At 57.6% G+C, this 24,180-nt stretch overlaps 9 protein-coding genes across 9 annotated transcripts; 3 read left to right on the forward strand and 6 right to left on the reverse strand.

Annotated features, from left to right (window-relative positions):
- Positions 1-2,382: 2,382 nt before the first annotated feature.
- CONPUDRAFT_168826 (CDC14-domain-containing protein) lies at positions 2,383-4,545 on the reverse strand. The gene is made up of 6 exons (XM_007775316.1): positions 4,465-4,545; positions 4,264-4,408; positions 4,128-4,205; positions 3,945-4,066; positions 3,640-3,881; positions 2,383-3,572 (listed from the first exon to the last, which is right to left on the reverse strand). Exons 1-6 carry the CDS (start codon positions 4,519-4,521, stop codon positions 2,663-2,665), a joined length of 1,554 nt encoding a protein of 517 aa, XP_007773506.1. The 5' UTR covers positions 4,522-4,545; the 3' UTR covers positions 2,383-2,662.
- A 1,582-nt stretch (positions 4,546-6,127) lies between these two features.
- CONPUDRAFT_168828 (succinate-semialdehyde dehydrogenase) lies at positions 6,128-8,671 on the reverse strand (the record flags this gene model as incomplete). The annotated part of the gene is made up of 12 exons (XM_007775317.1): positions 6,128-6,622; positions 6,681-7,084; positions 7,144-7,294; positions 7,344-7,417; positions 7,478-7,653; positions 7,712-7,844; positions 7,900-7,906; positions 7,973-8,029; positions 8,080-8,106; positions 8,224-8,341; positions 8,394-8,465; positions 8,525-8,671. The coding sequence occupies 12 exons, from the start codon at positions 8,669-8,671 to the stop codon at positions 6,555-6,557; spliced, it is 1,434 nt and encodes a 477-aa protein (XP_007773507.1). The 3' UTR covers positions 6,128-6,554.
- Positions 8,672-9,714: 1,043 nt separating this feature from the next.
- Positions 9,715-10,731, reverse strand: CONPUDRAFT_168829 (uncharacterized protein; the record flags this gene model as incomplete). The annotated part of the gene is made up of 4 exons (XM_007775318.1): positions 10,573-10,731; positions 10,390-10,519; positions 9,806-10,298; positions 9,715-9,738 (listed from the first exon to the last, which is right to left on the reverse strand). The coding sequence occupies exons 1-4, from the start codon at positions 10,667-10,669 to the stop codon at positions 9,715-9,717; spliced, it is 744 nt and encodes a 247-aa protein (XP_007773508.1). The 5' UTR covers positions 10,670-10,731.
- Positions 10,732-11,021: 290 nt separating this feature from the next.
- CONPUDRAFT_139675 (uncharacterized protein) lies at positions 11,022-15,729 on the reverse strand. Its single transcript, XM_007775319.1, has 8 exons — positions 15,565-15,729; positions 14,163-15,465; positions 13,547-14,094; positions 13,135-13,484; positions 12,539-13,064; positions 12,283-12,478; positions 11,858-12,231; positions 11,022-11,801 (listed from the first exon to the last, which is right to left on the reverse strand). Exons 1-8 carry the CDS (start codon positions 15,688-15,690, stop codon positions 11,361-11,363), a joined length of 3,864 nt encoding a protein of 1,287 aa, XP_007773509.1. The 5' UTR covers positions 15,691-15,729; the 3' UTR covers positions 11,022-11,360.
- A 633-nt stretch (positions 15,730-16,362) lies between these two features.
- CONPUDRAFT_84900 (inosine triphosphate pyrophosphatase) lies at positions 16,363-17,539 on the forward strand. The gene is made up of 6 exons (XM_007775320.1): positions 16,363-16,407; positions 16,454-16,549; positions 16,600-16,664; positions 16,716-16,833; positions 16,899-17,157; positions 17,220-17,539. The coding sequence occupies exons 1-6, from the start codon at positions 16,386-16,388 to the stop codon at positions 17,320-17,322; spliced, it is 663 nt and encodes a 220-aa protein (XP_007773510.1). The 5' UTR covers positions 16,363-16,385; the 3' UTR covers positions 17,323-17,539.
- A 201-nt stretch (positions 17,540-17,740) lies between these two features.
- On the forward strand, positions 17,741-18,631 carry CONPUDRAFT_168832 (uncharacterized protein; the record flags this gene model as incomplete). Its single annotated transcript, XM_007775321.1, has 6 exons — positions 17,741-17,861; positions 17,934-18,089; positions 18,155-18,212; positions 18,266-18,370; positions 18,431-18,500; positions 18,551-18,631. 6 exons carry the CDS (start codon positions 17,741-17,743, stop codon positions 18,629-18,631), a joined length of 591 nt encoding a protein of 196 aa, XP_007773511.1.
- A 187-nt stretch (positions 18,632-18,818) lies between these two features.
- CONPUDRAFT_111097 (tetratricopeptide repeat domain 27) lies at positions 18,819-21,868 on the forward strand. Its single transcript, XM_007775322.1, has 2 exons — positions 18,819-20,877; positions 20,950-21,868. Exons 1-2 carry the CDS (start codon positions 18,832-18,834, stop codon positions 21,712-21,714), a joined length of 2,811 nt encoding a protein of 936 aa, XP_007773512.1. The 5' UTR covers positions 18,819-18,831; the 3' UTR covers positions 21,715-21,868.
- CONPUDRAFT_139678 (uncharacterized protein) lies at positions 21,853-22,859 on the reverse strand (the record flags this gene model as incomplete). Its single annotated transcript, XM_007775323.1, has 4 exons — positions 21,853-22,231; positions 22,299-22,365; positions 22,439-22,629; positions 22,767-22,859. 4 exons carry the CDS (start codon positions 22,857-22,859, stop codon positions 22,064-22,066), a joined length of 519 nt encoding a protein of 172 aa, XP_007773513.1. The 3' UTR covers positions 21,853-22,063.
- Positions 22,860-23,205: 346 nt separating this feature from the next.
- CONPUDRAFT_111103 (uncharacterized protein) lies at positions 23,206-23,957 on the reverse strand (the record flags this gene model as incomplete). Its single annotated transcript, XM_007775324.1, has 4 exons — positions 23,206-23,351; positions 23,412-23,498; positions 23,567-23,578; positions 23,651-23,957. The coding sequence occupies 3 exons, from the start codon at positions 23,955-23,957 to the stop codon at positions 23,488-23,490; spliced, it is 330 nt and encodes a 109-aa protein (XP_007773514.1). The 3' UTR covers positions 23,206-23,351; positions 23,412-23,487.
- Positions 23,958-24,180: the final 223 nt, after the last annotated feature.

A 24,180-nucleotide genomic window follows, 5' to 3' on the forward strand; every position in this document is an offset into this window, starting at 1 on the left:
GGCCGAGTAAGACGTTGCAAAGCAGCGAGTGGGTGTCCAGGTTTGTCTGCAGCGTCAGCTTCTGCAACTTTGGGAACGGGTTGGGTCGAGGGCATTTGGCAAGCTCGTTGTACATGCGTTGTGTGGGCCAAACTGTGCCCAACGGGGAAGGTCCCTGGGATATGGTTCTGACTCGAGCTGCACGAGGAAGGAAGCTTTTCCAGTCATCGTCGGTCATTCTACGGCAAAACGACTGTTCAAGAAGAATCAGTGTTGGACTTTCGCTCCGCTACGAGTGCACCGAGTCTGCCCTACCAATGCAATGGGCCCATCGGGAATTTGGCTGTAAAGCGGCTTCAAGACCCACAGATCCGAGGGCAGGCAAGTGAGAAAGTGCTCAAAGGACTCAATGTCTGCGTAAATAGCATCTAGCGCGGGGTCTTCGAATGATCTACAGACTCTCGCGAGCCGCGGAAGAGAGGGTCTGTCTGAGGATTTGACGTACTCAAAGACGGACCTCAGGAGTTCCGGGATCGAAAGGCAGGGATGCATGGGGTCGACTGGGAGCAAGGTCTCGAGGATAAGATCTTAAGGCTTTATAGGCAGTTGGAGGTGATGGAGTGAGCCACGCGCCCATCATGTGCCATGAAAGGAGTGGCACAACTGTTGAAAGGTAATGTGTGTCAGCTCAAAGATCTAAACGCTAGTGATACTTCTAACCTTTGAAAGGCACTTTCAGCTTCATAACTTCCACATATATGTCATAAGCTAAGGGAATATTGCACTCAAGACCGCCAGCGTTCAGCGAGTAACCACTAGAATGTCTCGAATGCAGTCAGTGACTAGTGACTAGTGAAGCTTGAAGAGTCTAGTCAGCGGCGACAAAGTCCGGCTTTCCACCGAAAATTCGGTCGGCGTTTGCCGACCTCCCCTGGATTCAACATTCAAACAAATCGTTCAGAAAATTGGACCTTGGGGAAGTTGCATCCACAATGTCTGCAGCAACATTCTCAAGGCTTGGAGGGTGATGCTGCAGCCGTACTCAGAATACTAGATCACAAGGTAAGCACCTACCTCCACCCTGCGACTGTGATATATCGTCAGACCAGGGGACGTATTTCGCAATATGGCCCAACCGTGTCTCAGGCTTGCATAATTTAACCTCAGGAAGCTGGCGAACGCTGCGGCCGATACTAGTAGCGCCCATCCCTGACCAGAATGCTGCTCATGTCATCCATGGGCAAGACCAAGGAGACAGCCGAAACCTACTGCTCGGATATTTCGGCGTCTTCCTACACGATCCAGAAGCTCTTCTCCTAATCCTCAATCGGCCTCGCTTTCGACGAGCCTCATCGAAGCATGCATGAGACGTATGACGCGGACACTCGCCCGGGAGAACAGGCTACTTGACCGCAGGAACCCGAAACCCAGGTTCTGGAAGTGGCAAAGGGAACTGCAAAGGTCAGCTGCTTTCCACAACCCATTACTGTAGTTCCCTTCGCCGCGGTTTCAGCCGCAGGTTCTGTGCCAGTGCGTTGGCGATTGGCAGAAGGACTGGTCAAATCGTCCTATTGGCTGGTCGATCTAGTCACCTTTCATTTATTCTGCCGGACCGACAACTTGTCCTCCTTCATCGCTATAGTAAGCAAACGGCTACCTTGGATTAGGAGAAACTTGGCAGCTGCAAGTTTCCAGCAGTTGCTCGAGCTCGCCGTTCCGAGGGACGCGCAACGCGGTACTGATATCAAACAGGCTAGTGCTCTGTGTCACGCAAAATTAAGGGACAGCGGCAGTCCTACTACTAGGGCCACAGTGACCTAATAGCCCATTCCGGATACCTCATCTCCTCCAGAGCTCAGCGCCGTCTCAGAGCACCCCAGGACCGCCGCTCTTCTCGTCTGATAACCCGCACAGTACCCAGCTCAGCTGACCACCCGTTCTGAGAACGCGGCCTTAGCAGGCACGAAAAGAGTCGCATCCGGGTCTATGACATGACACTCTAGAGCCTGGAGCTTAGCTCCGCGGCGACGCAAGACGCCATCACGCATTACGGTGCGCTTCTCTCTCTATAGTGACATACTACCTGTAGCTGGCGAGGATCATCACACTAGTTTTTTTCTTGACGGGATTAATTCTACCCTCTTCTTCGGCAGCGACCGCATGCCCGCTGCACCCCAGTCTCACAGAGGCACCCCTTTCTTCGAGAAAGGATGATTATTCCATACATCCACATCATTTCCTCCCACCGAATCCAGGAAGCGCACCCCTCATGACCGCCGTTTAAAGGGAACCCGACGCAAAATGAAAAAAGGACATGGAGGGCGCTTTACGTGTTGAAGTGGGCACCAGCGTGAATCACGAGTTCATGAAGCTCAAGGCGTTTCTGCGAAGGCACGCATTAGTGCAAATATTCATTGGGAACGTCTAGAACGTCTATCGTGAAACAAGTGGGTAGCATGAAAGGTCGTCGTCGTCATCAGCCATATTTCACAAAAAGATTACAACAAGCGAAACGTATGTGTGGTATACAGTATACTCAAGCCTCCAAGCCATGCCATCCAGCCCAATACAAAAACACTCCAAAATAATTACGATTATGCGCCGTCCCGCATTTGCGTCGTGTCTTCTGAAAAGCGGGGGGAAAATCTAGGTCATGATCACATCATCAGATCTCACTTCATCGTCACGCGAGCCCCCAAATCCCCGCCTTGCGCACGCCCTCGACGAGCGCATCCACGTTGCCCAGCATCCCGCTCAAAATCTCCTTCTTCTCGTCCATCGTCCTAAACGGCAGTGTACCGCCACCACCGCCACCCCTCTGTTTATCCGAGTCGTCCTCGCCGATCCGCACGCGCCGCAGATCGCGCGCATCACGCACGTCGATGCTCGAGGCGCTGTCTGCCCGATCGCGCGAGCGCAGATCTAATTTCGACGAGCGGCTGCTTGTGCTGCTGCTAGCTGCCAGTGTGATGCTGCTGCTGCTAGCGCTGCTGCGCGACAGACTGCTCTCGTGCCGCCGCGGCGCGCCGGGGGTGCCATTGCCAAGCTGAGCGATAGCATGCGCCTTTTTCGGGCTCTGCGGCTCGTAGTCGACCTCGCGGCGGAGCATGAGCAGCGACTTGGTCTTGAGCGCGGGCGCTTTGCGCGGGGAGTCGCTGCCGCCTGCGCTGCCGCTATTGGGCTCCGGGGTGTTGCCGGCTCTGGGCGTTGCGTCCGCAGGCGAGGTGCGCCCGCCAAGGCGGGATCTGGACGACGACCGGATTTCGGAGACGGGCGTGGCGGGGCGCGATCGCTTGGTGGGGGAGGGCGCACGCGAGTTGGCAAGGCTCGTGTGCGTGCTCGAGGACCATCCGGACGAGGAGAAGGACGAGAGCGAGGCGTCCGAGCCCGTCGACGAGTGGGACGATTGGGACGAGTCGGACCCAGTGCGAGGGAAGATGCTCGACTTGGACTGCCGCGCAGGGAGCGGCAGATCGGGGTCGGTAGGTGTCGGCGAAGGAGGGGACGAGAACGAGTGAGGTGCCGCGGCCTCCTTGCTATTGGCGGGTGTCTCGTCCATCAGGTAGAAGTAAATGAACTCGAGACATTTCATTCTGATTTTGGCAGTCAGGTGTCTGAGACAAATACACCGCCCCGTGGGTGTGGGGAAGGAGGACGCACCTGACTTCTCGTGGCGTACCAGCGCGCTTGAGAATTTTGACCACGGCTTGAACCCCTTTTGCTTCTTCGAATATGCGGAGACTAGGCGGCGAATCTACGAGGACGCATAGGAGGGTATCGAGGACGACAGACGTCAAGGTTGGTGGCGAGGCATCTTTCCCCGACGCCGACGAGCTGCTAGATGCATCTAGTGCTGCAAAGGGTTGGATATATCGCGATGCAAGCAACAGATCAACAAATATCTGCACGCGTTCACATAAGCGTGTGCACTGCCCAACACATGGTAGCCATGAGGCAGGACGCACCTCCAATGCATAACGTCGTCCAAGGTAGTGCTTGCTCGCGCGATGATGCAAGACGATTCCTTGGATAATAGATAGTGACTGTGAAATCAATTGAGGCAGCCCATTTTCGTCGTGCTGGGTGTCTATTGGGCCGGTTCCGGGTCAGATTTGAAGCCTAAGTCCGTGCCCAATACAGCTTCTCACCGTCATTAGAAGCCTTTGAGGCCCAGATCTGCAGCTGGGGTATTGAGCTGGAGATCCACGTTAGTATCCGTGAAGGCACTACGTAGTCGTTCATTGAGCACGCGAGCAGTGACGGCTAGGGGGTCTGAAACCGTACCATTGCATTCGAATGTGTCTTGGAGGTCGAGAAAGTGCAGCAATGCGCCGGACGGGCCTGAAGGCAGACAGGCGATGGCGAGCTGATGCTCAATGTCTGCGATGGCGCGGGCCTTGCATGAGTTGGAGGTGCGGTTAGAGGCGATCTGTTGATTCAAGTCAGTATTGTCGATATACTTGCTCAGGTGGTATGACGTCGTACGTCGTCAAGAGCGTTCTGGAGGCTTGTATGCATGTTGAGGGCCCTTCCGTGGGTCATGATGAGGGAGGTGATAAGAGACGAATGAGTTCTGGGTGGTCTGGGGCTTAGTGGGGCTGAGTTAAATGTGTTTGGGTTATAGACGCCAGCTGCGTGTTCTAAGCCAAGTCGAGCCGGGCCCAGTTCAGTCACAGCACAGCCTCCTAACAAGTCAACTCATTTTGGTTCCGGCCTGTCATTGGTTCCGTGCGCATCCGAGGTCCGCAGCATTTGTGCCTCGATCCCGACAACGCTATCTTTAGCGTAAAAAGTGACACGTGCCACGTGCCAAGCTACTCCTTAATTACCTCATCTTCTCGGCCCGCTAGACCCGCGGGGATGACGGAGCGGAAGGGCGCAGGGGCTAATGATAGAGATTTCACTGTTCCAATCTCCCAAGGACGCTCAACCACTTGCCTATCAACCACCATGGCTCCCATTCGCACTGTAAGTAAACTCATTCTTCGAGCAAATACAATCTGACTTCTTCTAGCAATGGTCACGCCTCATCCGCTTCGTTGCGGCCGAGACAGCTCAAGTCCACTATGGACAGCCAGTTGACCCCCAGCTTGACGGTATGCCAACAGCACGGTCGCTAGTGTTACCCTGCTGACTCCCTTCAAGTCGGTCTTGCTTCATGGAACAAGCACACCATTAGGGCGTACGAGATTCTGGGCTCGCCGCTCGACCCGTCTGCTCAGGTCACGAACAATATCCTCACCGTCAAGGAGCTGCTGTCACCGCTCGCGCGCGAGGACCTCAAGACCGTTCGCTGCCTCGGTCTCAACTACTCCGACCACGCAGTGAGTACCGTGTCCTTACTCAACTTGAAGCCGTGACCCGACTCACGCCAACGTTCCACAGGCAGAGGCAAAGATGGCATTACCCGCGTGAGTACAATCTACCGCTTCCCACCGCACACACCCGCACACAGAGCTGACTACAACGCCTGTGCAGCGCACCGGTCCTCTTCTACAAGCCGCTCGGGTCCGTGATCGGACCTAATGCGCCCATATACATCCCCCGCGTCGCCCAGCCCGTCTCCGAGCATCTCTCCGACTACGAGGTCGAGCTGACCATCGTCATTGGCAAGGCGGCCAAGAACGTCTCGGAGGCAGACGCGCTCGACTACGTTCTGGGCTACACCGGCGCCAACGATGTGAGCCAGCTCGCCACTTTTCTTACTTTAGTTTTTGGGGTGGACAGTGGTACTGACCCCGCGTGGCTTCGTGAATGCATCTTGAACAGGTCTCGTTCCGCAAGCATCAGCTCACGACGTCGCAGTGGGGCTTCTCGAAGGGCTTCGGTGAGACACTTGACTTCTCGAATCGTCGACGCATACATCACCTATGATGCATTGCGTGGTCACGGTACTTCGTTACTCACGGGCGCAATCAACTTTAACTTAGATAACACCACCCCGCTTGGCCCCGTCCTCGTCTCGAACAACGCGATCCCGGACCCGCAGAAGCTCGCGCTGACGTGCACCGTCAACGGAAACGTCCTCCAGAACGGCACCACCGCGTGAGTCACCCTCCCTACCCGGGGCGTCCAATCTATGCCACCGCTCACGACTCTTGATTCCGTGCTGACTCGAAACGTTGCGGAATTTAGCGACCAGATCTTCAACGTCCGCCAGACCGTGTCCTTCCTCTCGCAAGGCACGACGCTCGAGCCGGGCTCGATCATCCTCACGGGCACACCCAAAGGCGTCGGCTTCGCGCGCAAGCCCGCCGTCTTCCTCAAGAACGGCGACGACTGCCGCGTCTGGATCGGCAACGGCGTCGGCACGCTCGTCAACCCCGTCGTTGAGATTAGAGATGGGCCGCAGGCCAAGTTGTAGAGTGATGCGTATGTAAACGCTCGCATTGTGTAGTGCTCAGATATACCAAAAATGATTGAAGTTAGCTAGATCGATTGCTTTGTGGATACGGAAACTTTGAATGATGATGCATATCTTGCAGTTATGTCTACATACAACAAATTGAAGCAGTCAGATGAGATGCGCATTGCAATGATTCATTTCCATTGTTCGATTCTGAATCAAGAAAGCCCTAGATGCCACCGAAGGCAATGAGCTTCACATTCATATACTCCTCAATACCATGGCCACCCTCGCGACCTGTCAAATCCATAAGCCACCCATCACCCCTCAAAAACAAGCATCACTAAAGACTCACCAAGCCCGCTCTCCTTAACACCCCCAAACGGAATCGAAGCCACACTAATCAACCCCGTATTCGTCCCGACCATCCCCACCTCCAGCGCCTCCGCAACGCGCCACACCCTTCCCACATCGCGGCTGAAAAAGTATCCCGCGAGCCCAACGTCCGTGCCGTTCGCGAGCGCGACGACCTCCTCCTCCGTCTCGAACCGCGTCAGCGCCGCGACGGGCCCGAACGTCTCCTCAGTGTTGACCAGCGCGCCCGCGGGCACGTCGCTCAGCACCGTCGGCGCCCAGAACGTGCCTGGCGACGGGAGGCGCTGTCCGCCGACGAGAACTTGCGCGCCGCCTTGGACGGCGTCGTCGACGTGCCGCTGCACTTTTTCGAGTGCGCGTTCGTGGATCAGCGGGCCGTGTGTGCTTTGTGTTGTAAGAGAGCGTCAGTGCGGTCGTATAGTGGATGAGAGAGGGTCACGCACGTCTTGTCGTCCATGCCGTTGCCGACCTTGAAGGCGGAGACCTTCTCCGCGAGGCGGGAGGCAAAGTCTGCGTAGACACCGGATTGGACGTAGATGCGGTTAGCGCAGACGCAAGTCTGCCCGGATCCGCGGAACTTGCAAGCGATAGCACCTGCTTCTCGTCAGCAACAACACTACCGTGAATGCGATCAAAAGCTAACCTTCCACGGCTTTGTCGATGTCCGCGTCGTCAAAGACAATAAACGGAGCGTTCCCACCAGCCTCGAGAGAAACCCTGTCAACGATGTCAATCGTCCGTATTACATTAAAACACTACCACAAGGAAAATCCGTACTTTTTGAGAGTCGAAGCAGACAGCCCATAGAGCAGCTTAGCCACGTTGGTGGAACCGGTGAACGAAACCTTCTTGACGATCTTGTTCTCGCACATCTCGCGGCCGACATCGGCGACGTTCTTCTGCGTCGTCACGACGTTGATCACGCCGTCTGGTACGCCAGCGCGCTTGGCGAGCTGTAGACAGGTTTCATTAGACTCTATTGGAAGAGGCAGTCAAGTCGGGACGACAAGCCTCGGTGATGGCCAATGCAGAGAAGGGGGTTTCCGGAGGCGGCTTGATGACCGCTGTGCAGCCTGCTGCGAGAGCCGCGCCGAGCTTGCGGGTGATCATGGCCGAGGGGAAGTTCCAGGGCGTCATGATAGAACTGTCCGTGTGATGTTAGCCCGGGTTGCGAAGATGTCGAAGGTTAGGAAACGTACACGACACCTAAGAAATGACAACGTGAGTAAGCCAATCGCCAGCTGAAGATAAGCGATAGCTAGAGGTGCTTACCGATGGGCTGTTTGATGGTCACATTACGGATGTTGGGGAACGGTGACGGGATGTGGTCTGGGAGACGCGTGAGCCCACGAAAGTGGCGAGGGATGGCGAAGAGGTACCTCCGTAGGTGCGAACCGCCTCCTCAGCTACGATGTGTTAATACGCGCTCAAGTTGTTCCAAGCTCCCGCATAGACGCACCAAACCACTAGAGACACGCAGCTCAATCAGTATTCTGACGCAATAACACCATAGGAGCGCTCACCTCGACGAACGATGAAGCGTATGTGTTCTCGCCCTACAGAAGCGTAAGAAGAGAGCAGGGCACAATATACTCGCATGCATACCTTCCCCTCAGCAAGAGGCTTGCCGTTCTCCAGCGTCTTTGCAGCGGCTTTGAGCGAGCAGCGGGTAACAAGCGATACAACAACCTACAATCATCTTGCCCAAGTCCTCGTGGTGCTCCTGCATGAGCGCGTAGAGCTTCATGAGGACGTCGTGTCGGTGCTAACTCCGAGTATGAGTATCTCATTCCTGACAACCCGACACGGGAGCGGGAACCATACCTTGGCGGTCGTCTTGCCCCAGGTCTTGAACGCCTCGGCGGCAGCGTTGATCGCCTCCTTGGTCTCTGCGACGCCCAGGTGCCTCTCATTATTGAGCATTTGTTGTCCGACCGACACATTGCGCGAGCAGCACACCCCGTTATACATGCTTGGCGATGTCAGGTAGGCACTGTTCTCCATCAAGGTAACTCTTCAGCCCCATCGCTTTTTACTTCAAACTAACACTGCACTAGACAACGACGATGACGGTGAAACTGCCGCTGGAAGTAGACTGGCCCACCTCCTTCAGATCCTAGTTCGTATCCTTGCACGTCCTCTATATCCTTTTCCTGACTATCTACATCTCTGCAGGAGCTATCAAACGTCTTGGTGATAGTTACCCGAATCTTTGGAGGCATTCATCTCGGACCCGATCGCTTCAAACACATAAACCAAGCTGCGCGAAACGCTCTCGAGCTTGGTGGCTTCTTGGACCAACCAGACGAGCCCAAAAAGCCCGCTGGTAAGGGGAAGAGAAGATGAGATAGCGTTGGGGTCTTTTGGATATCATATATATTTAGCACCTATGTCATAAGCTTGTAACGACGCAACTTATTACAGTGTTCCCAACTCTCCAAGGAACAGTCTGCAAGACATTTGAAAGTTCGGCGACCCGCGGATCCGGAATATGATGCCGCTGTCAGTTCCACGCGCAAGTGAAGCGCTTATAAGCGATGAAGTCATCAGTGCGGTCAGCTGGCACGCAACGCTTCAACACGGCTTGCTCTCAGCTCACACGTTTGCTCTGAGTAGTACTTATAGCAGCGCCATATGCTGCGCCTGTCGACCCCAACGGCGTCGTCGCCCATAGCGCTCAGCCTCAAGAGCATCAAGCTACACGGACCCAGTACTGCACGCGCGAGGACTAGCAGCATACGATTCGACTTTTGGGTCAGGATGGCGAGCACGAGTGTTAATGCCAAGGTGGTGAGTCCAGACCCTGTATTCGTGTTCAGACGGATGCGCTCTTCTCATGCTGGCTTATGTGCACTTCAGTGGGGTCTCAAGGACCCAGGCCTTGTCAAGATGCAGGGCTTCATCAACGGGAAGTGGGTGGACGCAAAGGACGGCGGGAAGATCAAGGTCACCAGTGAGTGCATGTTCCTTGGCGCACCCGGGCGTCCGAGTTCTCAGCTGGCGTTTCTATGCTTTCAGACCCGGCCACCGAGGAGGAGCTGGGCAGCGTCCCGGAGATAGAAAAGAATCAATATGAAGAAAGACAGCTGCAGAAATGATACCTACCTCGTCTGGACTCGTTATTCGACATGCCCGCCCAATAAAGATGCTCTTCCGATCGACAATGGGATCGGCAATGGTAAGCTGTATCCCGTCTGGCAGCCTCGCCTCGTCCGACGCAACCCTCGCACTCCGCACCTGCTCCTCTATCTCACCCACATCGTGCGCACGGGGCGCATCATTCGCAGCGGAAGCGTGTTCCCCCTCTCTCAGCAGCTCGCCCACCTTCTCCTGGTTCAGCTTCCCCTCGTACCACGCCGCGCACCGCTCGAGGACGTTCTGCAGCCCGTCAAACACGCACACGCTGTCCGCGCTCCATTCGACGCCGGTAGCGGACGAGTAAAACGTGCGTATGACCTCGCCAAAGAGACCGGCGTCGACGCCGAAGTTGCCGATCCATTTGGAGAGGAGCTGGAACTGGGGTGCGGACGCGGCGGGGTACGAGGGCGGCAGGGACACGAGTACGCGGATCGACGCTTCCTCGTCGTGGTCAGGCAGGCTGTGCAAGTATACGAGAACGTGAAGAGGCGCCGTCAGCAGGGAAAGGAAAGGCAATCACATATCCCGGGGCTGGGCACGGACTCACTCACTTGAGAACGACCACATAGCGCACGGTCTCCGACGGCCCAGCGTCCCTAAGCCCGTTAATGTGCGGCGGCGAGGCGCCGGGGCTGGGGTGGAAGGGGAGCACGGCGTTCTCTCCGTAGATCGACTGCAGGACTACATTTATCAGCCTCGAGGAGTCGTCTCCGAGAGCCCCGATGTGGGCGCACCGCTGATCTCCAACGCGACCGCCTCCCGCTCTTCCGTCAGCGAGGCCACCATGGCTCCAATTTCTTCGGCGTACTCCTGCGCCAGCATGTCGTCCATGGCGAATGACAGCGATATACAGATGCGCGGGGGACTCGGGAGGAGAAGGAGGTGAAAGGAGCTATCGTCCTGACATCTGCTTCCGTCTCGACATATTCCCGGAGATGAAGTCCGCCCACCGGCCCGCTGCACCTGGTCGTAGCAGCCTGACGATGCACTTTGCTTGTGTTGTTGACCACAAAAATGTCTGGAGCTCACAGAATCTAAGCGTGCTCTTTCATGAAGCACATGGATAATCCTGCTAGTGTTTCCCCACTGGCAGAACCACACCACCGATCTTCAACCCACAACCACAGTTCGGATGAGCGCAGCACTCTATTCGAGACTAGCTAAGCAAAGAAGATACGGGAGGATAAAAATGGAACAACGTATAATAAGGAGGGTGTAAGCAGCGGGTAGATGCAACAAGTGCTCCGCGTCGGCTAAGTGGTAAAAGATATGCGTACGTATGTCAGTATGATAATCATGAGCAGAAAGAGCATATATTAGATGCGGGAGAAGCAGACGTCAAGAAAATAAAAAGAAAAGAAGAAGCAAGTAAAAGTTGCGAGGGGGGAAAGCAGAAAAGACAAGGAGTGTGTGTGGTCGAGTCCATAGAACAGCTCGCACAATTCCACTAAAGCGAAACCTAAGATCAAAAAGAAAGAAAGAAGTAAAAGAAAAAAGAAAACACAAAAAATCACCCCAGCATCTACATCCTCCACGCCCCCACCCCCATCCCAACCGGCGCAGCCATAAACGGCCCCGCCTGCACCGTCCCGCCCCCAATCGAGCGCAACACCTCCCGCCGCTTCTCCTCCCACACCTTGAGCGCCTTGAGCAGCTGCACGACCTTGTCGCGCTTCCCCGAGCGCACGTCGTTGATGCTCACGCTCCCCATCTTCACGTCGTTGTCGAGCAAGAAATCGAACAGCCGGAACAGCCCGTCGAGCTTGTCGTCGTTCGGCCCCTTTGGGAACGCGCTGTCCGGCACGGGCGGCGAGCTCGGCTTCCCGACGACGGCTTCGGCGAGCCGCAGGAGCGCGAGCCCGTCGTATAGCTGTGTGCTTGGGTCCGTGACTTGTAGCGATTGGGGCAGCCACGCGTTCGCCCATTCGATCAGGCCCGGGTTCACGGAGAGGGTATGCGATGACTTTTATCATCATCAGCACGAGCGGCCAGCGCACCGAGGTTTAAAGAAAAGCGCACCTGTTCACTCGGAGTCGTCGACATCCGCCGCATCTCCCTCGACGGCCTCGGCGGTGCGTTGCTCCGCGTCGACGTCTTCCGCGTGACGGCCGTCATCGGCGTGAGCGGCTCGGCCTCCTCGCTCTGTGAAAAGATCGAGTTCACGCGCTCGCGTGACCTGCCCGACGGCACATTATCAACGGGAGTCGGCGTGCCTTCGCCGATGCCCATCAGGACCCTGGCGTCGCGCGTGGAGAGCTGGTTGGGATTCTCGCGCCGGAGCGCCTTCTGGGTCGCGGCGCGGGCCGAGGGCGACGGTGGACGAGGCGCCGGGTTCATGGTTTGTGCGACTGCGAGGGGTATAGTGGGGATGTTGACGGAGGACACGACAGGTCCTGTTTAGATGTGAGCACCAAACCCTGTGAAGACTATGACAAGCAACGTACTCGAGTAATCCCGACCAATCGTAGCCTTCATGATGGATTTCATCCACTCACGAATGACAAGCTGCTCCTCCGAGCTGAAGAAATGCGTCTTGTCCGTGTCATGCACAATCCGGAAACCATAACGCCCCGGGTCGATGTTCTCGTCCGCAATGACCCTATAGCCCACGATATTGATGTACCCCTTGATTTTCGTCTCCTAAAACCAACATCGATCAGAACACAAATAACTCAAAAGCAAGTAAAAGAAGATCCTCACCGCCTTCGCATTGCTCCGGAGCACATACAGATGCGTCCCCTTGATAACCAAATACCGCGTCTTCCACACATTATACGAATCCCCCTTCTTCCTCAACCACCCCTGATGATCCGGCGCCCCAATCTGCTCCAAAATGCTCCTGCCCGGCTTCACAGCGCCCGCCCCGCCGTTCGCAGCACCGCCCACAGAGGAAGCCCCATTCCCATTCCCATTCCCAGCGAGCCCCGGCGACCGCGGCCCGCCCGCGCTCTGCGGGGATCCCGAGCGCTTGCGCAGCACCTCGGGCCGCGCCCTGTCGCCGCCGCCGCCGACGCTGAGCAGATCCTTCTCGGAGCTCTTGGACCCCGTCTTCTCCTTGCGCTCCTTGCTCTGCTGGTTTGGGTGCGTGAAGCTGTGGAGGAGGTTCGAGCGCGAGCTCGTGCCGTCCGACGTCGTCGGGCGGCCCGACGACTTCTTGCCCCCGCCGCCGACCAGCCGCGAGATGCTGCGGCTCGATTTTTCGGGGCTTCCGTCTTCGAGCAGGCCGCTGTCCCATTGCACAGCAAATAATTAGATTACGGTGTGCAGCTATGGTGTTGAGCAAAGATGAGACGCACGAAGTGACGCGAGGCGGCGGCTTTCTGTTCCCCTTGCCGAGGCTCCCTGAGAAGTGCCCAAACATGCTCAGCCGTTCCGAGCCCTTGTTCCCGTCCATACTCGTCTTCTTCCGGTGCCGGCTCGAGATGCTCGCGTCGTCGAGCGACTGCCGCTTGCGCGGGCGCGGCGCGGGCGAGATCGACGGCGCGTCGTCCTTGCTACTATCCCTCTCCCTTTCCTTCTCCTTGTCCTTGTCCTTGTCCTTGTCCCGCTCCTTCTCCTTCGTCTTGGAATTCGTCGACGACGTAGACTCCATAGACCGCCCAAACAAGCGCCGACGCTGTTTCGCCGCGGTCGTAGCCGTCTCGCCCTGCAAATCCATCCTACCATCAGCGACAGAGAACAGAGAACAGATCGTTGCATTTCACGTACATCGCTCATCGCACCGCGGTCCTCGTCCGTAGACCCGACCTGCAACGCGCTCTCGCTAGGCGACGGCCCAAGCTGCCCCGGCACCCCGACCAAACCGAGCCCCAGCCCGCCCGGCCTGCTCATGCTGAAGCTCGACGCCCGCCCATACGCCGACTCGTTGTCCGTCGAGAGGAACGTCGCCGAGTTCGGCTGGCTCATGCTCTGCTGCTGCCCCTGCTGTTGCTGTTGCTGCTGCTGCTGCTGCTGCGCGAGAGCAGCAGCCATATGCGTAGGGTATATCGGGCTGTTCAAACTATGCTGCACCGAGCTATGATGCGAGTGCGAATACGGGCGCGACGACGGCTGCGAGAGCGACGACGGCGTCGCCGAGATGATCTGCGCGCCGCTCGCGGAGCGCTCGTCGTCGGGGAACACGATGGACGGCGGACGGCGCAGCTCCGCGATGGCGTTCGCGATGCGCATGCGCTTGCCGAGCGCGGGGATGCCGACCTCGGCTTTGAGCAGGTTGATGTCGAGCTCGAGGAGGACGTCGCCTGTGATTTCTTGTTCTGCGGGACGTGGCGCGATCGCGTTAGCACGGAGGAACGGGCGATGCCAGAAAATGAAAAACGCCCACCAATAAACTTGTCACAGATGTCCTGCCCGAAGCCCTTGTTCTTCAACCAATCCACGACGTCCTCGACGGACCACTCCGACGGAGGCGTCCTGGCTTTCCTGGTCCCGCTGTCGGCGGACACGATTGTGGACACCTCAGTAGCAGGCGTGCCGGTGGCGGGTGGCTGAGACTCCGAGTTTCTGGTGGACGATGCGACGCTGGTGTGTTTCGACGTCTGCTGCGGACTGGTGCCGGTGCGCAGCGACGACGGCGAAGGCGAGGGAAGCACATTATTGTTAGCCACAGGGGTCACTGGAGCAGCGGCGGGAGGAGTCGGCGTAACACGAGCAGCAGCCTCAGGGGGCGAGAGGGGCAGGGGTATCGCAGCAGGGGCAGCAGCAGCAGCAACAGGAACGGGGGCGGCGATTGCGTTCCGAACAGGCTCGATGGGAGACGTGGGCGTGGGGAGGGACGGCTCCTGGGGCTGGGGCGGGTCTTGCACAGGAGGCGTTGTGATCACCGGGGGCGGAGAGGGAAACGTCGTCTGCATAGCCGTCACCGTCGGCATCTGGGACTCGTCCGCAGGCGGCGCGGCGATAGCGATAGACTCGCCTGATCCCGACACCCCTGCCAACCGCGCCAGACCACTAAAGCTCCGCCGCTCGTCCTCTTCCTCGTCCTCCTCCGGAATATGCGGATGGTCGCGGTCCTGCATGATGGGCGACAGATGATCAAACGGCTCGTCCTCCTCCGCCTCGCTCTCATCGCTCATCTCCACCTCAATAGGCGGCGCCTTCGAGCGCGCCTCCGCCGCCGCCTGCGCCTGCTGCTGCTCCACAATAAGACGAGCATTCTCCGCGAGCTTGCTGCGGTGGTCGCGGTGCCAGGTGCTGTTGCCCTCGTGGTCCGTATCGTCGTCTGCGTCCGAGGGATCGGTGTCCCCGTCCCGCGTGCTCGCGAACGAGAAGCTGCGGGCGCCGTCCGTGTCCCGGTCGCGGTTCTGGCCGAGCTGCTCGAGCGCCTTCTGGACGTCGGTCATTGTCGCTCGCATCACTCCGACTTGGCTGCGTTGTTCCTCGACGGGATCGCCGAGGGCGACGCCGATGCGGGATGCGGCGTCGCTTCCGTGGTACATCGAGCCGGCCTCTGTTTCTTCTCGGAGGGTATGGAGGCCGTTGGTCGTGGTCGGTGGGGCAGGCGTTGACTCAGGAGGAGGTTGAACGGGTGCTTGCTGGGCTGAAGTAACAGAGGCAGGGAGAGGAGGCGGAGGCGGCGCAGTGTAATCCTTGGGGAAGAGGCCGACCTTTCCAGCTAAATTACGTCCCTAAACTCGGCAAATCGAGAGTTAGTTGAGTAATGAGAGGGGCACATTGGAAAGTAGGAATTTGTCAAATGCGATAGATGAAATGAGAGAGGGACTCACCTGCCACCACCCATCGCTGTACTGGTCGTCCTTCTCGATGATTTCGATGGGCTCCCCGGCACGAAAGGCGATCTCGTCCTCGTGCTCCGGGACGAAGTCATGCATCGCATAGACATACTCGGGCATGGCTTACGGCTGGTCGAGGCGGGTGGAAACAAGTACAAGAGGCGGAGTGGTCGACGTGAGTGAGTACAGTGTGGCGGGTTGTCGAGGACGCCGTGCCCTGAGGCGGGCTGTTTATGTTTTAGAGCGTTTGCTGGCTCGGGCGGTGTGATGATGCGGACACGAGGCCCCAAACTCGGCGCCTCCGACCGAACATGGGCCGACATTTCGGCTTCGTTATTATAATTATGTAAGCTGTCTTTATCGCCCACCATGATCAAGTAGGCGCTGACTCGAGGAGTTTTTTTTTTTTTAATTTATCACTGGCATTGCAGGGACTATAGTAAGAGATACAAAGTATGTGCGTAACTACGCTGATTCAGAACCACTAAGGGTTAAACTACGAGAAGTCGGAGGAGAAATGGCTTTAGCTGCATCATCGAAAGTAAACGCGGTCGCGTTGGTAGAGAGAAAAGTTAACAATGTTCCGTTGGGGTCTTTGCAATGCACAAGAGAAGAAAGAGAAAAGGAAGAAGGGCGTACGTAGGCTGGGCACTGGTTGAGGATATGCGTTCGGGTTTGAAAGGGATCATGGCATTTTGGGCAGTGGACGGGTTGCCCTGGGAAGAATTTCGCACGGAATTCTCCTGTTGGGGCGTGATTGAGAATGGCGCGCGAAGCTCTCGCGGCCAGAGAGGTGACTCGAGGAGTTGCTTGCGATGGTCTTCACCAATCAACTCGGTGCGTGCTCTGCTCCTGATCCGACTAATTTTAACCCCCGCGTCAGTCTTCGTAACCGGAAACGAAAACAAGTACAGGGAGGTCAAGCAGATCCTCGAGCCCCTGGGCTTCACCATCGTCAAGCCAGAGCACGACGTCGACGGCAAGTATAGCCTCACCCCATCTCAATTCATCCTCATAATCACTCCACAGTTCCTGAGCTCCAGGGCCCTAGTGAATTCATCGCTAAAGAAAAATGCCGTCGCGCTGCTGAGCAAGTACGTCGCTAAACTCAATTGTGTTACGCTTGATCTCATTTTCTGGCTTAGATCAACGGTCCCTGTATCACAGAGGATACATCTCTGAAATTCGACGCGTTAAGCACAGAAAAGTACGACCTCCCAGGGCCCTACATCAAGTACTTCGTCGAAAACATCAAACCACAAGGTATCCATCTCTCCCAAGCTGAAGCTTGTCGTGACACAACCCTCACAAATCCTGACCAAACACAGGCCTCCACGACCTCCTCAAAGGCTACGGCGACCCGCCCAACATGAAAGCATCCGCAATGTGCCTGTTCGCATACAGCACAGGCCCGGGAACCGAACCCCACATCTGCCGCGGCGCCGCAGAGGGCCACATCGTTCCCCCGCGCATGCGGAAGGAGGACGTCGAGGCGGGCAAGAAGCCTTTTGGATGGGACCCCATCTTCCAGCCCAACGATCAGGATCCAGAGCGGCCCGAGGAGGGAGGGGAGAAGCCTTTTCAAACGTGCGTGTCTGCTTCTGGGCTCTGGTGTGGCGTGTGCTAATGGGAAATGTTGGGCTCTAAAGGTACGGCGAGATGAACACGGTGTTTAAGAACAAGATCTCGCATCGCGCCAAGGCGCTTACTATTCTTCGAGCGAAATTGGAGGAGCTTCGGAACGCGCAGTGAACGCTTGCGTAAGACTGCGTGGAAAGCACATTTCGGTAGAGTTGGGGACATGGGGCCTCCCGATGAGTTCCCAAAGGTACTTACAGGTCAGGCCCAGCCTCGAAAGATCGGCAACTTATTCCATGCCCTACGGCTATTTTATTGATTTACAAGTACTACTAGGAGAACTTGTAACATATAGATCGCTCACCTGCATCCACGATATCGAAAAGGCGGCCTGCTCACTTTCGTTGTCCTTGTGACAAGTACCATAGCTGCCTACAGCTGCATCACGATGCTACTTGCGAGCGCTACCAGGCGCTTAGCACAGCCACGCCGAGCTGAACGCACGGGTTTCCGCAAGGCTTTCCGGTCTCCGGGTACTTTATGTTACGGGTGATGGCTACCAGCGTTGAACACGGCCACCATCCCACTACACATGCAGCCTGGGGTATCGGTCACTCCGGGTCTCTCTGAGGCCCTCCTGGAGACGTATGAGCGCGCTGCGCCAGGGAGCGTAGGCGGCAACGCGTCGGAGGAGACGAAAGGCAAGTTAGCCGGTGCAGTGCCGGATTGGCAAACGGTTGACCGTGTGCGGTGGTACTGACTTTGTTGCGGCATTTTGTGTGTAGAGGCGGTCGCTCAATGGCACCATACGCTCACGCATAACGGCTACGCTGCGTCGACTGGGAAGCGGTGCAAGCTCGTGGAGGTGTCGATACAGGGGAAGAGCGAGGAGCCGTCGCGGAAGGAGGCTAAGATTGTTGCGGAGGTGACTGCTACCGGCGGTACGTGTCCCATGTACTGCTCCATCCTGCGTCGGGAGCCCTGACCCGCGGTCGTGCCCGTCTAGACATGGTGAATGGGTATGGGACCGTGCATGGAGGGTGCATTATATTCCTGATCGACGTGTACGTCTCCACTTATCACAAATACTAACGTCTCTGACGCTCAATTGAACTAGGTTCTCGTCGCTGCCTGTGATTGCGATGAACTTTGACCAGACGAAGAACGGGGACGCGGGGCTGTCGTCGAGCATCAACACGATATACCACGCACCTGCTCCCGTGTACGTCCCCCCCACCGATTGACCAGTCAGCTGCAGTGCCCTCATGTGTATGATCTCCAGTGGTGCGACGTTGAGAATCGTCGCTTGGAGCACGACGGTTGGTGGACGGACGTTTAGCTCGCGGGCAGAGGTAAGCCGGTAGGTATGTTCACAGTTCATTTGCTGAACAGGTCTGTGTAGGTATGGGACGCCACTAATCGTCGACTTGTTGCGTCGGGAACGCATGTGAAGATGAAGGGGAGGATGGGACCCAGGTTGTGAGGTAGCTGTAGTATACCGGAGTGGTCGGCTATATGTGCCGGAGTACAGTAATGGCCATGTTGGACGGAGATAAGATAAGATTACAACTTTTTGCTATTCGCTGAGTCACCCGAATCCGATCGAACGTCCGCGTCAGATTTAGATTCCCTAGATCCTTGTCCGTATGCTCTTCCCTCCTCACTCTCCCCGGACACGCCGCCATGGCCTCCGGACTATCCGACATAGAAAAATCTTTGCTGATCGGGAGATGGCAGCTTCCAGAATCGGCCGCAGACGACTCGCCTGTTACGACACTCGCCAAGAACGTTGTCGACGGCGCCTTTCGCCCCGCTCTCACCTCCCCTCTCGCCCAGGCCACCTTCAAGGCTCAGTCAGAAGACCTCTCCGAGGAGCCTCTGTCGGCGCTTGTCGATTGGACACCACCGTCCGGGTTGAGCGAGCAAGACGCTGAATGTGCTCGGCTCGCACTGGCCGTGGCCTGTGCGCGCGCTTTCGTCCAGCCCAACTGGACAGGGCCGGATCTCGACGTAACACCCAAGGACATTATAGTTACGGACTCGTCAAAACCCATCGACGAAGAGGCGCTGAACAGCAAAGCAGTCGCCGAGCTCGCATCAGGCGGTGAACCCGCCTACCACCTCGCACAACACCCCCTGTTCCTCCGCCTCGCGCAAATCCTCCTCAGCCGGCCCTTTGAACATTGCCTTTCGGCGGCATGGTGGAGACTGCGGGTCACGATCATCCACCAGCAGCTCCTCGACGAGCCTGTCGCCGTCTCGCCGGACCTGCTCTCGTCGCTGGAGCCGCTCTTCACGGCCGTCGCGGGCGAGCCCGAGCTCGAGGGCAGGTTGTTGCTGGAGCAGGGCGTCTTGGAGCATATATATGGTCATGACAAGCTCGCGGCCGATTTCTTCGTGCGCGCTGCCCGTGCCACGGGCTTGCGGTACGAGCTTACAGGTGCTCTGGGCAAGCGGACAAAGTTCCAGGTGGCGGATCTGAGCCAGCTTGTTCTTCTCGCGGAAAGCACGCTAAAAGACAAATCCGCGGAAGGAGAAGAAGATGCGAAGAAAGACAAAGACGCGTCAACGGACTCAAATTCAAATTCTGGTGATTCTGCTACTGCCACTACCGCTGTACCAGACCAGCAAAATGGCGGAGGCCCGGTCATCCCAGAGACGCTCGCGCTGAACGACGACACCCTCCTCGAAAAAACCGAGTTCACATCCTCAGCGCCAAACAGCAGCGACAGCGCCGCCGGCGGGCCCTCGCCGCTCGCGCACCTCGACCCGGGCGCCCAGCCGGCGCTGCACCCGCTCGACCAGTGCATCTTCCTCGCGATGTGCCTCAACGTGCGCAACCAGTCGCCCTCGCACGGGCTCACGTCCGAGCAGATGTCGCCGTACGTGCAGCGCGTGCTCGCGCACCCGCGCAACTGGTCCGTGCACACGATGGCGCTGCTCCTGCGCGCGCGCCTCGAGAGCACGCGCACGCGCACGGTCGAGCGCGCGACGCTGCAGCTGCAGGCGCTCGTTGAGCAGATGCCGAGCGCGGACGCGCCGCTCGGCGAGCGGCTGGGGTATGTGCATGATATTTCGCTGCCGAGCAGGTGGGAGATGGAGCGCGAGCTTGCGGGAAGGTTTTTGTCGCTGGGCGTTGTCAAGTCCGCGCTGGAGATTTTTGAGCGGCTCGAGATGTGGGAGGAGGTGGTCAAGTGCTGGCAGGCGATGGAGCGGCGGGACAAGGGCATCGCGATCGTCCGTGATCTGCTCGAGGGGCGCAAGACGGAGGCGGAGCTGGTCACGGCGCGGGGGAAGACGCAGGTGTCGGCGGGGCGCAGGAGCAAGATGGACGCGGCGCGGGAGGCACAGCTGTGGTGTCTCCTCGGGGAGCTCGAGCCGGACAACGCGGTCGCGCACTACGAGCACGCGTGGGCGCTGTCCAAGGGGACTTCGGGCCGTGCGATGCGCTCGCTTGGCGGATATTATTTCGCGAGGCAGGAGTACGCGAAGGCGGTCCCGTGTCTCGAGCGTGCGGTCAAGATCAACCCTCTCCTCTCCCGCTCGTGGTTCACGCTCGGGTGCGCGTACATACGGCTGGAAAAATGGGAAGGCGGGAGAGACGCGTTCAGCCGCTGCGTCACGATCGACGATGAGGACGCCGAGAGCTGGAATAACCTCGCGAGCATGTACCTCCGCCTCGACGAGTCTGGGAAAAAGGCGGCGATCGCCGAGGACGAAGAAGCGGCTGTAAGCTCCACTCCACTCATCTTCTTTTTTCTGTGGGACATCTAACCTGAAGGGCTGCGTTGACTGTTGCAGGACTCTGATGCCGAGATCCCCGATGCGGATGCGGATGCACCCAAGGCGGTCCCATTTTCAAATAAGACGCTCGCGTTCCAGGCGCTCAAGCGCGGGCTCAAATACAAGTACGACTCGTGGCGGATGTGGACCAACTACATGGTCGTCGCGATGGACGTCGGCGAGCTCGCCGAGGCGTGCCGCGCGCAGGGGCGCATCGTCGAGCTCCGCGCTGCCAAGGACGGCGCCGCCTGCGTCGACGCGGACGTGCTCGAGCGCCTCGTCGACGCCGTTACGCGCGCGCCGCCCGACCCGGACGACGCGACCGAGGGCGGGGGCGCCGGCACCGACGCCGCGCGCAGAGCCGTGCGCAACCCGAACGAGGGACACGGTCTGCACCGCCGCGTCGCGGACCTGCTCGAGCGCACGATCCTCCCGCGCGTGGCGTCGCCGCGCGTGTTCCGCGCGCACGCGCGGCTGCTGACGTGGCAGGCGCGCTGGGAGGACGCGGTGAAGGCGTATCTGGACGCGTACCGCGGGGGCGCGGCGGGCGCGTTCGAGAGGGGCGAGACGGACGTGGGCCGGTGGCGCGAGGCGCTCGCGGAGGTGGAGGACGTTGTGGATGTGCTCCGGAATTTTGGCGCGCGGGTCGAGGGGTACAAGTGGTGGGTGCAGGCGCGGAGCATCGTCCGGACGTTTATGGGCCGGTCCAAGGACTTTGAGGACGAGCCGGAGTGGGTGCGGTTGACCGCGTTGCAGGAGGATTTGCGTGAGGCGCAGGATTAACCCGGGCCGTTGTGTGGATGCAACGATCAGGATTAGCCGGGGCTACTGTTGTCGGTGGTGTTCGGACATGAAAAGCTGGCGCGTGTGTAACACTGATATATCATGCTGGTGTATAGATCATAAAAAATGGGGCGAATGATGAAATCGGATTAAGGAAATCGTATGAATCGTATGGGGGGCGTGTGTATGGAATCCTACGGGTCGTAGCGGTACGGTGCAACTACATATACTAATCAGGAGTGAATACAGTGCTCGTGACCGGGTGTGAAGCTCTGAATGCGAGGGGCGATGAGGTGAGGATGTCAAGGTGCTATAAAGCCACGAAATACAAAGTGTATGCGTCATGAGGTCATTCGAGGTTCCAGCCAAGCTCGGACGCCATCCGGTTTAGCGCCAGAGTGGTCATGACCTCGGTGACGATGGGCATGCCAGCGGCCTTGACCGTCAGACGCGCGTGAAACATGTCCTCGGGCTGGCTGAGCTCCCAGGTGGCGACGGAGGTGCGTCCGTCCGAGCACTGCACGCATGCATTAATGTGTCACCGTCAGAAAATCAGAAACGTGCTGGCGTCTTGCGATACACACCTCCATCCTCTGTGGCGTGATTTTCCACTTGAGCTCTTTGCCGCTCTGAGACGTGAAGAAACGAGATCTAAAAATATGGACGGTCAGCGGGTGCTCCAAAAATCAATTGAGAACGGGAAGAAAGAAGAGAGACGACGTGCCCGCTGGAGTCTTTCTTCCGAAGAGAGCTGGTCATGGGCTGCTGCGCGCCGTTACCGTACACCATGTATCCCGGCATCCTCTCGGGCCCGAAGTAGAGGAAGGAGTTGTCCGGGCCCATGATCGTCGTGTGCTGTTGCCTCCATTCGGCCTCCCGCGCGATATGCATGACAACGTTCGGGGTGCCTTCGACCTATAAAAAAATCGGTAAGGATACCTGATGCGAGGTGTCAAGTGGGCGCGACGCTGACCGCTGCACTACACGGGAGAAACCCAATCGGATAAGCCGCATGATCGCGAGTGGGAGCGGAGGCATACTAAAAGAGAGACGTACATAGTGAAGGCGGGTCTGCCCTCGAGGTCCTCGAGCTTGTAGTCAAATGGGTCTGAGCCAAACTGAAGAAGAATGTAAGGGCCTGACATGGCACCGTAAAAATGAGCTGGTGGGGGGAGAAGCAAGAATGTCTGTCCATGACGCTGGCTGGGATTGCCTTAAGCATGAACAAGGACGACCGGAAACGGCAAGAGGGAGATGTATTCATCGCCACCGGAAGCCACGTGGCCACGTGGCCGGCGTGGAAGCACACTCCACGTGTTCGGCAAATCGCATGGTTTCCACGAGAGAATCGTCAGCCGCTCCGAGCTGTCTCTCCCGGCCGACAGATCTGGAGAAGGGTGGCCCATCAATTAACACCCTTCGATCCGACACCTGCGCTCTCATCTCCTTCCGTCTCCTTCCTCGGGACAAGGCGAACCCATGGGAACGGTAAGAGCGCATACTTTGCAATCGCGCGCCATCATGAGAAATTCATATCCTATTCCATGACAGACTGCACCGTTCATGACCCGATTGAACCCATGCCCTAGCTTACTGACAGAACCGAGGCTCCCAGATCAACACTCGTCCGATCCTAGCTTGTCGCGACACACGCAACAATGTGAGGACACCTCACGCTGCAGAAGGCATGCACGTACCGAATCTCTCGGTCCACTTCTGCCAGCCATCCAGAGCAAAATGGATCAAGTATACCGGTATGAGCGGTGATGATGCTCAGTCATAAACTTAAAGGAGAACGGCGCATGACGTGTAAGTGCCAATGAACCAGCAACAAGAACGCATGCATTCTCACCATGTACTATGCCTATAAATCAAAAAAGCGCGGTTAGCAGTGCTCATCTGCCCGTAATCCCCGCTGACACATGCACCGACGCACCATAGCTCAGTGTCCACACGAGTATGAATGTGAATATGTTGTCCTGGCCGGGCATCGTGAGCTCTGAGAGACCGCCCGTGAGATACTTGGCAGGTTTGCCCTTGCAGTTCACAGCGTAGATGACGAAGGACGTGGAGAGGATGGATGCGAGGAAGAGCGCGAAGCCGTGCCAGTTCTCGAGCCCCAGGATTCCCGCGACGGCGCCGGCGAAGCAAGAAGATATGAACTTGACTGAGCTCAAGGACTGGTTGTGAACGACATTCGGGGTGTATAGCAGCTGGGCATTCGCGTCCTGGGGAGACGCCATGGCGTGTTGGGAAGCTTGGTGGTCGTCGAAAGCACAGAGTTCAAGGGCGCGGACACCGCACGGCGCTGCCGCTCCTGCCGGAGTTTCCGTGGAAAAAACTCATATACATTTTCGAATAAGGCCCCAAACTTCAGCCAGATATTTATTTTTTATCCTTATCTTACCCCAAGAAGGATAGAAAGCACCAAAGGAAGGGGGATGTAAAACATTTGTCCTTACCCAA

The sequence above is a fragment of the Coniophora puteana genome, assembly GCF_000271625.1.
Source record: "Coniophora puteana RWD-64-598 SS2 unplaced genomic scaffold CONPUscaffold_14, whole genome shotgun sequence".
Classification (NCBI taxonomy): Eukaryota; Fungi; Basidiomycota; class Agaricomycetes; order Boletales; family Coniophoraceae; genus Coniophora; species Coniophora puteana.

What these genes read in the sequence shown, in the direction of transcription:
- CONPUDRAFT_168826 (XM_007775316.1), bottom strand. Translation starts at nt 4,521, where the DNA reads ATGACCCACGGAAGGGCCCTCAACATGCATACAAGCCTCCAGAACGCT. An exon ending in TCCAGAACGCTCTTGACGAC is followed by an intron (nt 4,409 to 4,464) that starts GTACGACGTCAT and finishes TTGAATCAACAG; the next exon opens with ATCGCCTCTAACCGCACCTC. An exon ending in GACGACGTTATGCATTGGAG is followed by an intron (nt 3,882 to 3,944) that starts GTGCGTCCTGCC and finishes GAACGCGTGCAG; the next exon opens with ATATTTGTTGATCTGTTGCT.
- CONPUDRAFT_139675 (XM_007775319.1), bottom strand. Translation starts at nt 15,690, where the DNA reads ATGCCCGAGTATGTCTATGCGATGCATGACTTCGTCCCGGAGCACGAG. An exon ending in ACCGCGGTGCGATGAGCGAT is followed by an intron (nt 13,485 to 13,546) that starts GTACGTGAAATG and finishes ATGGATTTGCAG; the next exon opens with GGCGAGACGGCTACGACCGC. An exon ending in GATTGGTCGGGATTACTCGA is followed by an intron (nt 12,232 to 12,282) that starts GTACGTTGCTTG and finishes ACATCTAAACAG; the next exon opens with GACCTGTCGTGTCCTCCGTC.
- CONPUDRAFT_84900 (XM_007775320.1), top strand. Translation starts at nt 16,386, where the DNA reads ATGGTCTTCACCAATCAACTCG. An exon ending in GGTCTTCACCAATCAACTCG is followed by an intron (nt 16,408 to 16,453) that starts GTGCGTGCTCTG and finishes CCCCCGCGTCAG; the next exon opens with TCTTCGTAACCGGAAACGAA. An exon ending in GCCAGAGCACGACGTCGACG is followed by an intron (nt 16,550 to 16,599) that starts GCAAGTATAGCC and finishes ATCACTCCACAG; the next exon opens with TTCCTGAGCTCCAGGGCCCT.
- CONPUDRAFT_111097 (XM_007775322.1), top strand. Translation starts at nt 18,832, where the DNA reads ATGGCCTCCGGACTATCCGACATAGAAAAATCTTTGCTGATCGGGAGA. An exon ending in CCGAGGACGAAGAAGCGGCT is followed by an intron (nt 20,878 to 20,949) that starts GTAAGCTCCACT and finishes TGACTGTTGCAG; the next exon opens with GACTCTGATGCCGAGATCCC.